The following is a 12,689-nucleotide window of genomic DNA, read 5'->3' as shown; positions in this document are numbered from 1 at the left end:
TGGTTAATCAAATAGATACTTTGCAGTTTTTTGAATGAGTGGCTGTATTTCTTTACTGTTGTCTTGTGATGTGGAAAAATTTAAGAGATTTCACTCATCCAGTGACTGTTTTTCAGGTATTTCTATGAATTTTATGGGACTGGCACTAACATGTGTGATTCAGGAATAATTCTGTGAAAGCCAATGAATTTAATAACAGTTTAAAACTGTATGTGTTAAATCCATAGAAGTAAATGAAATGTACTATTTAATTATCCACCTGAAGCCAGTGTGTAGAAGATACATCTCAAACTGGTTTATAACTCTCATAGGGTATATTTTAAATCTATAATGTGCATAAAGGGTATCCTAGAAAAAGAAAATAGATTAAGAAATTCTGAAGTGTTAGGATTATTCAAAGCAGTGAGCCTCTTCTTGATTTTTCTGTAATATCCTGAATACCTACTGATGTTATCCATTGTTGCCAGTTTCATCAGATGGAAACCTCTCATCATCTCACATAATTTTAAAATTTAACACAGATAAAGCTGCCTAGTTAAAGCCAGATTGAGATATGCATCTCCTATCTTTAGGCTCCTTCCAGTCAGCATGTGAAGACATTCATCCTCACTGTTCCACTGAGGACCCAGAGCCCCTTTTCCTGGCTGGCAGTGACACCAGTAGCTGGCAAAGGTCAGGTGTATTTGCTCCTACACAACCCTCTTGCCTAGCTTCTTGCACAGCTCTTACTCTGAAGCAAACACAATCACTGAGATAATCTGCTATATTTGATTATTTTGCTGCTGCTTCAGAGATGAAGATTGTTAAGGACTCACCAAACAAGACAGGTACTATTTACAGAGTACAGGTGCTGCTTTGCAAACCCGTCTGTGGCTGAGCAAGCAGCATGGAAATCATCTCCTTTGCCCTCTCCAAAACCCACCTTTGGCTTTACAAGTAGGTTCTTAGGTTTGCACTGGAAAGGCAGAGCTGGGAATCTGCTGCATGGCTGCATATTGTTTAGTCATCAACCTTTTTGCTTGTTGCATGTGCTTAATTGGTTTTTGCTGGCAGACACAGAGTTCAGCATCAGATTTTGACACATACATGCTGCTGTCCTGAACGATTCGCTTGAGCAGGCTGCCTTGCAGCTGCTGCATTTTCCACCAGTTAAATTGACAGTTACCTACTGTGTGGAGTTGCTAGGAGAAGGTGAATAGTCATCATTACAGCATATTACTTCAATAACAACCTGTAGATCTCTCTGATTTCTCTTCTGCAGGGATTTCTACATGTCTTCACTACCGACAGCGTTTGTGCAGTCATATTTTTATTCAGAGGCTGGTAGATATTTATTAACTAAGAGTAAATTCAGGATCAACTAAAGAGAGGAAAGCTCTGGCATTTGAACATGCACTCTTTTTGTAGGGTGATGTGGCTGATACTGGCTTCTACCATCTGCTTTCCTATTGCAGCCTGTTTCTCCAACCTGCAGAGCAGAAACCAGCCTTTCTTTTCTTCTGGATTGTTAAAGCCATTCACATTTATTCTGCATGGCAATGAATTATAGTCCATTTTAAGGAATCTTTTGTGCTTCTCTGCGTATTCCTACAGCAGAAAAAGTGCATGAGAAAGGAGCCTGAGCAGTCAGTAGTACGGTAGCTGGCTCACCCATATGGATTAGACTGGCGAGGTCAGAGGAGCTGTGTGTACTTGCTCTGTGCTTGCAGGGGGGTGGAAGGTGGGTTTGTCTGTCTAAGTGAATAGCAATTCAGGCAGGACTGTCCCTCAGCTGTTGTAATTCTGATGCGTTTTGATATGAAAGCAGCTACTGTCTAACATGTATGGATCTTCTGACATTTGTGGACTAAAGAATGCTTTTACATGCTACTGAGCCTGACTGTAACTGTATTGCTGTAGGACAATAACGATGGGGGCTCGAGCGACAGAAACAACTCGGGAGCTGGAAAGCACCTCTATAAAGTATCAAATTGGAGGACACGCAGACAAAATGTGGCAACGGCTCAAAGGAATGTGAGTAACTTCTCTCCTTGGCTTTTGTTCTGTTTCCTGGGAAAGATTGTTTCCATCTGCTTGTTAAAATGACTAATTAGCAAGCGGGAGAGTTATCTCAAAGCTCGGAATGTATTTGTGCTCATACAGTCTATCACTCTCGTATATGATGGTATTTAGATTTATGTCAGACTCTCTATAAGGTTCAATCACCTCATTGAAAAGGTAACCAGTGAGAGCTAGTATCCAAACTGAAAAGCAGGTAAGTCCTTTCAGGTTAACACTTTGATAGCTCTGATATGATTTTGTAAATGTTATCTTCAGAATCAGCATTGCTGGAGCTGTTTCATCGTTCCTGTCAGCATGTATAGGTAAGTACATTATTGCAGTTCCATAGGAGGTTTTGATACTTTACCTTTGAGAGCACAGGTAGAAGAAGTCTTTATTAAGCTAATTAGAAGGATGCTACATCTCTGGTGTTTTTCTCAGTTGTTTTGGTGCTCAGTCATGCAAAAAACTGATTGAAGAACTGTTTGCAGGGGCCACTATTCACCTGCTGTGCCTAATTTGCTCCTCTTAAATGCAATTTTTAGTGTAGAATTTTGGTGCTAACGATCAGTTAATCTGCAGAAAGATCAGTAAATTTCAGATCTGCAGTCTCTCAGAGAGAAACTGGTGTGTTCTAAACCCCTTAAACTTCCATGTCTCATTTTAAGTATGTTTTTTGTTTCTGCTCTGAAATCTGGCAGGATATTATAGATAAATACACGTTACATATTTTGCTTTGGAAACAAGGAAATTGCACTACTATTTTTTTCTGGAAAGATTTTGAATATTAGTTTCTAAAGGCATTCCACAGATTCTATATAGTGCTCACCTGTTGAAGGAAATAGGGTTACCTTCAGTGCTGACAGGACTAGATGCATTGGCTCAGGCACTACCTGTTTCCCCTATGTGATGGGTAGAAATTTGAGCTGGTTATGGGAAAGCAAGTTTCCACTGTCTGCTTTCTTTAAAGAGAAAGTTTGTTTGCTTTGTTGGAAAGTCACTCATCAGTCATGGCCAGGGATTTAGCAGAACTTCTCTGTGATATAATTATGAATATTTGCTCTGAATCTTATCTCTGATTATGATTATGCACTTTGGGAACCGTTTTGCCCCTAGAAATACCAAAGGATACTTAGCAGAGCAAATGTTTTGATCATTACTTGATGTCACACATATTGCCTCTGAGTTTCTACTGCTAGAGACCTCCATCAGTTTGTGCAGACTTCCATTTCTATAGGGTCTAAGCTGCTGCTGTTGTTTGTTCTGTAAGTTCTCTGTTACCAGGCTCTTGGGTTGAAGCATTTCCTTTCAGCTGCCCCTGGAATGGTTCCATTAAACAAACAAATGTAAATAACTGATCATTAGTGACATTCAGTACAGGAGCTCCAGGAAATAGGGTTTATGCTTATTTAGGAGTAGTTAAGAATATTTTTATATATATATATATATATATGACTATATGTAAGAACAGTTGTAGTTTGTGGTGTATCAAAATAAAATGGAGCGTTAAGTTGGTGCCAACCTCATGACTATTGTGACCGCAGGACAAGACAGTGCTAAAATACTTGCATTTAAAAGAAGCAAGTTAAATTATTAGATATGTGCTCAGATGACTATTCATCAGGTTTCCTGATGGTTTAATTTTAATTATTCACTAGTCAATTGGGAATCACTGACTCGTCAATATTAAGAATATTGGATGGGGAAACTGTGAAGAGTTGAATTCTTCAGAGCAGATCTCTGCTTAGTTTGTAGTATGAACATCAGTCATTACAGAAAAGGATTAATTTTGCTGATGCACAGATATCAAAGTAGAACTATGTTTGTATGTGGGTGGGGAGAGAGACAGGTAAATGGGACTGCCATAGATAATCTGATTTAGGAATATTTTTTTTCAAATTGGCATTTAAGGTAATTGTTTCATTTTAGGGATGGGAGCTGTTAACAAAACCAAGTATCTAAGAAGCCAAATTACCCAGTTTTTAAAGTCATATATGGTAAAATATCTACACTGAACTCAAGACATGGTGTGAGTTAAGAAGCTGAATCTGTTCTTGCAGATAGAGTTCATAGGCCTACAGAGTTCACTAGTGTATACATGTGATTTCATCACAGTTTTACTTTATTTTGCCAGTCAAGGATGCTAGTTATCATCTTGAATCAGATCATTATTTCTGTAAAAACTCTGGATTTCATTTAGGTGATTATCTGGGCAGCATCTAAAAGCTGCACAGTAGGTTCTTCATTAAATGGGCTCTTATTTTCTGTTAGCATTTCACCTTTTCACATAATAGACATTTTAAACGTTTAATAGAATGCGGAATTCAATATACATTTAACCTCATATGCCTTGGCATATTTTTGTTGTTGGTTTGTTAGATTTTTTTTTTTTTTTTTAAATGCAGACTGTTCTATAGGATAGTGGAGTTCATTGTGCTTGAAGAGAAGTGAAAATCCTTATTTGAATGCCCAGTAAGAAAAGGCAGGCATTGTGGAAGCTTGAATGAAAAGGCCTTTCTCTGGGTTTTCTACTCTGTAGTCTTGCCTAGACCTTGCTAACCTAATATTACCCCCCAGTGCTGCGATAGAGGCTTGCATGTTTTGAATAAAATGAAAATAATACCTAACTTTCATTTGGTCCATATAGCCCTATGGTCAAGCCCTGCTTTCTGCTTGGCAAGTAAAAATCCAGCTCTATTTTTTTTACATTGCAATTGCAGCAATGCTGCAAACAAGGAGATATCTGGCAGAGATTAATTTGAAATTAATAACTTGATCCCTAGAATTGGTACTGAGTTTATTGATGCCCAAGTGTATAAAAACACAAGCTCACTGAAACTGGACTTACTTGTAAAAGTGAATCACGTCCATTTCTGTCTTGGCTGGAGCTTCTGGTCTCTGTATGAAGACATTTTCATGATGCAGACTGCAAGCTTCTAATGTTTTGTATTTCAGGGAAAAAGCAAAAACAAGCAACAAATGACAGCCAGAAAACTCATATAACAGTGTGGCTTTTATAATCCTTTGTTACACAGAAGAGTGAAAACAGAAGCCATTCAAGCCACTGCAGGAATTTCAGATGATAACTGAAGAGGAGTGTTGTACACCTTCCCTTTAGAAGAACATACCTTGACACAGTCTGGCCAAGGGGCTCCTTCTCAGACCATTTAAAGCCCCTGATTGCACTTTTTCTCCCTTAGCCTTTCATTCTCTACCAGATGGAATCTTACTTTATACAGTAAATAAGTATTTAAATGTGTCAACAAGTCCAGAAGATTTGCTGCCTAGGGAAGTTTATCTTCATATGCTGAAGAGCATGATAGTGAGATCAGGAGCAGAAACGGCTTCCTTAAAGCATTTTGATTCAGAACCTAGAGCACCTTATTTAAAGCAGAGCTCTGTATGCTTACTGGCCTCAAAGTGTTTAGTATTCTTAATCTGCAGGTAGACTTGACTTAATTCTCTGTTCTTCAATATTCTGTGACATGGTGAGCTGTGTGTTTACAGTATACTTTGGCTGTCAGCTGCTTCACCTTGTAACCTGAAAATATGTATCTACTTAATGTTATAATACAATAAATGTTAAAATTTTCAATAACTGTAGATATTTCAGCTACTTAGAATTAGCAATTTAGATAACTCTTTTATCCAGTCATATTAGATGAATGGTATTATTTTTCTTTTAGAAAGATTATTATCATGTACAGGAGGCATAGAATTAATTTCCTGGTTCATAAGAATTTTTGCTGCAATTTCTGGCACATGTCAGTGCTTTTGATGAGTTAGAGTAAATAAATGCTAATTCTTGAGTTTACTGTAGGTAGGTGAGTTACTGTGCTTATAGAAACCTCTACTAGAAATTCTTGTAAATAGGCGGAGTGGTGCAAAAGCCATAATTTGCCTATGATGTCATTAAGAATATCAGGAGCATGTCTTTACAGGTCAACAGCCTCTAAATAACATAATATGAAATTCCCCATTTGTAGAACTTTAGATGTGCATGTGTGCATACACCCTTCCCATATGCTTCCAATTAACATTAAGTATTTTATCTAAGAACACTACGAAGGAAATTAAACATAATGTTTTATGAAGCTGACTGCTAAACTGCAATTAAATGAAGTCTTGTATTTCTGTACTTTTTTTTAGCTTAGACTTCTGACTCTACTTATGCTACATCAAACACTTCTAAGACTTCCTAAAAGATGCTTTCTCTGACTATTTAATTTATAAATGTTCAAGTCAGACCTCTGCCTAGAAAGAGATTGTATATAATCCACTACACAAATAATTACTTTACTCACATTTTGAATTCCTGCCAACTACTTGTTCAGTGACCCTTGTTTCTGCTGCAGACTGACCAATTATTATAAATGTTTATTTCAAAAACTTCATTCTCCTGCTTAGCTGTACCCACTTGAGCACACCACAAACCCGTTAGCAGTTTCTCAGCGCAGTTGGTCAAAACCTCAGAGTTTATACTCTTCCACACACCTTCCCACACCTGACTCCCAGTTTCTGCTCCACCTCCATAACAGAATGAAGTAAAAATATCTGGATAGGCAAAAAAGTCTTTTGTCTTGCTAATTATATGGAGTTGGAAAAATGCAAATGCCTAAATACTGAGATTACATACTTACCTGTGAAAGTTATAATGAAAATAGGCATTGACTTCATACCTCTGAAAGAGAAACATAACCTCGGGTTTATAAAAATTGTGTCTGACAAAAGTTTCCTTGCAGATGTCAAAATAATAATTTGGTAGTCAGCTAAGCATTTAGTACAGTTCTGTGTTGTTTGCGTTTGACATCCAATCTGGTTTACTCCTGTTATCATCTCGGGAGTAGAGCTAGAACAAAACCGTTGCAATTATTTCTGCTGCTGTTTACTAGAGACTATTAGAAAACTAAGACTACTAAAAGGTTTAACTTTTACTTTATGGTAGCAATTTCCTCACTGCTATTATAATATCATATCTAAACTGCAGGTTTTCTTTTTGTCAAAAAACAAACAAGACCTCCAAAGTCCCCTAAAAGGAAGTAAACTCAACCAACCAATGAAAAGACCAAATAGGCTAAGTTTGACCCACAAACTGCTGAGTGATGGAGTACTTTACCCATTCTCAGGTGACAGCAGGTGTTTGGGAGTTTTTGTCTTTTGTTTCCTACCTTTCCAAATGGTTTCATGAAGTACTTGAGGTCCTCAGTGCAATTTATGGAACTTTAAAAGCAAGGCCTCATGGAGGGGAGCTATAAAAGTGGTTAGATTGCAATATAAAGTAAATTATTTTATTTTTACTAAGAAGCTAGAGAAAACTGAGTACTTGTGTCTAAAATAAGGAGCAAATTGCACTCTGCTGTGGTTAAGGGAAGCTGAACAGAAATTGAGGACATCAGTTACAAAGTTTCAGCTGACAATGAGGTGACTCAGTTTTTCTGGTCCATAAAGCTTCACAATTAGTGCTGCAGACTGAAGAAGCAAGTTGTTTTCCTAGCCTCTCTTATTTCTTCTAGAAAACTGCTCAGACTGACTTTTGAAGAGCTACTAAAGGCATTCAGAATCTGTTGAAGGCTGCAGCTGGTTGCAGAGAAGTCTGTGGCTCGGACCACAGACACACAATCTCTGAATACATTCAGACAAGGAACAGTGAACTCAAAGGATTATGTGACTTACTCCATAAAGTTTGGGCGGTTCTGTTTGCTAGCGTGTGTAATTTCATAAGTAGAAGTCAGATGCTCTTAACATGACTTGTCGCATTTATTCCTGTGGATTCTGCTAGAAAAGTGATTTCTAAACTAGTCTTCTGTGAGCTGAGGGAGTTTGTCAGCTACGTGGTCCCTAAAAGATGACCTTTTTCAGCAACCATCATGGATTAAGTTGTCTCCCCTGATTCATTCTTGCCTCCCAACTCTCATTGCTGCTTCCATGCTATTTTAGCTGGTTTAGTATGACTGGTTTTGATGTCATGCAGAGAATTCTGCTCCATTAAAAATAACCCGTAATAACGTTATTTTAGCCTTGCTATAAATTTAAAATTCACTTAGTTTTTAAGCTGGATTCCTTTTATGTTTCCATACCTAGTTACATCCTTATAATGGAGGAAGTTGTCTGAGGGTGGAAATACCTGAAGTTAAAATAGGAGGAGATGGTCCTGCTTGAGCAGCTCTCCAACAAAACAATTGTAGTCTTAAATCACTCATGTTTTAAGTTCTTGATTCTCTGATGCTGTAAATCCTACTCTAGGGTACCTAGTATATCAAAACATGTCAGAAAGTATTGATCCAATATAAACTTGTCCCGAGGGTTCAATTTTATTTGCTATTTTTGAAAGGTTAACTTTGAACTAGCAGATTTTATGAAGATCAAGTACTGCACGCTTCACTCCAGCTTTATAATTCATCAGATAACATCTGTCCTCCTGTAGCTAGCAGAACACTGACCTGAAAGAAGGCCAGTACAAACATCTGTGTTGTGTACTTCTGCTAATTCAAAACAATTGAAATCACATATTTGCACCTGAACTGAATCAGTTAAGTACTGCTAGGTAATCTCTAGCTAGCAGTTACAGATCTGTAATCTAAACCGCCCTACTCCTGTTGTTTGCCTTTGCTGTATAGAGCTTATTGCCACCGCTGGTAATATTCTGGATGTCTGCAAATCAAAAAAAAAAGGTGAAAATGGCTATTTTACAATTTTTATTCTTCTTGGCCTGAATGCCCTAATGAAGATGCATTAGTTGCCGTTGTGGTGTTTATGGTCTGTACAATGAAGCTGGGCAGTCATTAAGTTTGATTTGGGTTCTTTAGAATGAGAAATAATACTCATCTGAGTCACTGTCATAAAATGACAAAGAAAAGTATTTCTAAGTTTCATCTATGTTTGGCAATTTAGGCAAATACATCTGATTTCATAGACCTTCCAGAGAAACCAGTATACCTGGAGGTATCATCTGCTGGAGAACTGATAAATGTAAGACACACATTAAGGCTTTATTTTTTCCACAAGTAGCATTTCTACAAATATTCCTTCAAATTTATTTGCTTAGTTGTTTTGTTTTGTTTTTTAAGGGGGGGGGCAAAAGGAATGTGCTTTTTCTCAACTCTTCCTCACTGATCTCATGGCTGCTGCACAGTGGCAAAACTAAATGTTTGTAATTATAGTAATTCAGCATTTTTGCCTCATTTTGTTTCTATTTATTCTATGAGTTTTTCAGCATCAAAGACTGTTGAATTCCAGCAGTGCAGCATTGCAAGCGTAATGCAGATATTAGTTGATGCAGTGCTATTTAACCAAGAGAGATCTAAAGGAAGATGTTTGTCTATGCAAGTGCTCATGCTCCATTATCTATTGTTTGACACTGGCTGCAGTTAGTTTGACCCAACCCTTTTCCAGACTTTTGGCGCCCTCAGGATAACAAGTAGCCTCCATAAATATTATGCAGACATTTAATTGTGAATTTCTCTGATAAATAGTGTTTGGAGGCACTTATATTTGAATGGTTTACTGTTAGTGTAATTTATGCCAGAAAGACACTAAGGAACAGACTCCTGGGTAGTGTTTACTACTTTTTTTTTTGTTGTTCATCTACAATGCAGAACTGCTTTTCTGCCTGAGAAAACTGAAACAAAATACTATTGTTGTTTTTCTTCTGCTATGTTGTTTGGAGATTTTATTGAAGAATCAAGATATATAAATATATATATACATACTACCTCTGATACTATTCAGTGGCTTTCTTTTCTGTTTTTATTAAAGGTTTGATGAAGGTTTGAAATTCTTTCCTCTAAACTGCAGATATTTATTAATAATAATTGTATTTTTTAACACCAAATGCATTCCGTGAAGAGGAGTGAGACATCTGGCACTTGTTTGGCAGAGATGCCAAACATGCCAGCCTTAGCTGGAGCTGCAAGTGGTTGTCCCTTTTGACAGTCCCTTTTTGTCATCATTGTCTGATTTTTCTTCTGCACAGGCAACTGCACTGTAAAAATCATTACATCATTGGCATTGGTTTCCATTAGGGTGAGCTGGAATGCTGAATTCCTGCTCTGAAAAAAAATTAAATACATAAAAGACCTGGGAAAAGGCCACAAAAATTAAGTCCTTGGAAGAAATTTGAATTAACATATTTTTGTGGCTTTTTCTACTTCCAAGATCATAAACTGTAGTGGCAGTAAACTGGCTGTTTGAAAACCAGTGATTGTAGTCCCTGTGCTGCTGAAGATTACCTGGGAGCACAGCTCTGGGCAATCCAGGGGAATAGTTACATGTAGTCAGGAAATCTGTGAGATGGATACAATTTTATGAATAAAGTAAACTGCACAATCAATGAAAAAGTTCAATTAGAATTAATTCTTTTCTACTTAGCTAGAAAGATGTTGAATTTTATGAGTAAGTGGAAATTAGATCTTTTTCTTTCACAGAGAATGGCTGAATTATCACTGACTGTTTTCTCTGGTCATATATTCATTCTTTGATAATATGGAATATGTTTTTGTGGCTACTAAGACACCTTGACCATCTGTAACATCAGTTAAAAGTTTACAAATCAGCTTTATGGGAAAATCCTATAATAGTCAATGGCAGTATGTTGGAGATATAACCTTTTCCCTGTCATATGCTGCTGTGACCAAGAAACCATATTTTACTGTCTCTTGAACAGACATTATTGGTCATAATTCTAAATAATTAGAACAAAAATAATAATTCAAATTAATATATGTCTCAGTCACTCCATGTAGTGCATATATTTGGGGCACATTATTAGGTTCCCTTCCTGTTCTGACCATGAAGACTCCTCAAAGCTGTGTAACTGTTTTGATTTATCTAGTGAAATAGTGCATTTATCTCTGGAAGAAAAACTGCAGTAATTAGATTATAGGAAGTATTACTTAGAGTGGCAACGGCATATGTAAAAGGAGTGAAAAAACCTCTTCAGAATAAGTTTGTCTCTGCTAGATACTTTCTGATATATGTAAATTTTGTTTAAAAAATTATGTTCTTAACTTAAATTGCCATAGATTAAAACTTTGGTTTATTTAGATCTTTTGGTTTCAAAGTTCCTTTCTAAGTGGATTGATTTAATATTGCTTGTTTCTCTGCAAATATTAAAAAATATTTGTCAAAGACATGTCAAAAAGAAGAATTTTAATAACATACACATGGAAATAGTTTAGTGATAGATGTGAGGAAGCTTTTCATCTGAAAGATTAATGTTTAATTTTATTTTTAGTTGTTCTCTGGAGTATACATAGCATTCTACACTTGCTCTTAGCCAAGCAGTTTGGTTAGCCATTGTCTGCCTTGTGTGAGCTACACAACAAAAAAGGATTGTTAGTACATCCCTAATGTTCCAGAAATGTTTAAACATATAATGTGTAGAAGATCCTACATAATTTATCAATGTCCTGGCTTTGTAATAAAAAAATAAAAATAAAAATAAGATGCACACTTAGTAGCTTTCTGCTCTTAGGTGGGTCATGTCAGGTGATTTTTTGGTAAAAAATTAAAGATTGGTAATATAGTTCTGTGCTGTGAAAGAGAAAATTAATTTCCAAGAATGCCAGACAGCTCATGGATTCTTAGGGCCTAGGCCTTATGACTCCTAATTCTGGTTTAATATCTCTAAACTTTCCTATTTCCTTCACCAGTAATGTATTGTTTTATTCTTCACCATTCCAAGAACATGCATCCACACCCCTCTTGGGGATTGAATGTAGTTCATGTACTGTTTGAAATGGAATGTTACATAAGAGAAGAATTGGTTTGCCTACATTTCAGATAGGGACAGAAAGGTTTAAAAGTGAATGCACAACAGCTGCAAGTCTGTTTAAGAGCTGGATATGAGGTAAACACAGGATATGACAATCCCAGAAAATTATGAGTTTATAGCTCAATCCAGACTTTGAGTTGTTCCTTTTGCTATTACAGCCTAAACCAAAGGTTTTGTTCCAACACTTAAAGCCTTTAAAAAAGATAAATTGTGATAGATGTAATACAACTATGACACTGCAGGTCCTGATGTTTAAAATAAAGATGGTCTTACTGTATTAGAATTTTTATCAAAAATCTTGGCTTTTGTTTAGTCTTCTAATTGGATTTCTGCTTCTGTGTTAGATTCTTGCATATCTATTAACATCACATGCCAGCTCTGCTACAGTTTAATTAAATACAATGCTAACAAATGTGCCATAATATGTCAATTTCATCACTTCCTGGATAAATTAGATGGCTGAAGTAGGCATAAGCCATATGGACCTGTCTCTGTCACCTGTTTCTCCTTTGATTTAAACTCAGCTTTGACCAGATTAATTATGGATACGTGAGAGCATCAACCTTGTCATAGCACAAGATCATATTTAGCCTTCTAGTACTGTATTGATCTTTTCTTTATGACAAAGAGCTGTATTCAGAATGCCCTTGTATGTAGTTTAAAAATATACCTGTTCACATACAAGATAAACACAAAATGTAAAGAGCGGATAATGAGTTATTGAAAGTATATAATTTCCTACGAATTTTACTAAAGACCTCCTAGCCTGAAAGTTCAGAACATTTTAATCATCATTTTAGTGCTAAAATAATGTCATTGGCTTGGGAGAGGAGGGCTCAGAAGTTGGAGAGTCCTTGAAATGTATTACTATGTAGGG

The 12,689-nt window shown here is 36.5% G+C and overlaps 1 protein-coding gene across 1 annotated transcript in view; it reads left to right on the top strand.

Annotated features, from left to right (window-relative positions):
* Nucleotides 1–1,909: 1,909 nt before the first annotated feature.
* The window catches only part of PDE1A (phosphodiesterase 1A, calmodulin-dependent), a 147,543-nt gene continuing 136,763 nt past the window's right edge, over nucleotides 1,910–12,689 (top strand). The window contains exon 1 of the mRNA XM_009996193.1: nucleotides 1,910–2,013. Within this exon, the coding sequence (XP_009994495.1) occupies nucleotides 1,910–2,013 (104 nt within the window). The remainder of the gene's footprint in view (nucleotides 2,014–12,689) is intronic.

This window comes from Chaetura pelagica, unplaced genomic scaffold (genome assembly GCF_000747805.2).
Source record: "Chaetura pelagica isolate M959 unplaced genomic scaffold, ChaPel_1.0 scaffold3, whole genome shotgun sequence".
Taxonomy (NCBI): domain Eukaryota; kingdom Metazoa; phylum Chordata; class Aves; order Apodiformes; family Apodidae; genus Chaetura; species Chaetura pelagica.
This window is presented reverse-complemented; position numbering and strand designations above follow the sequence as displayed.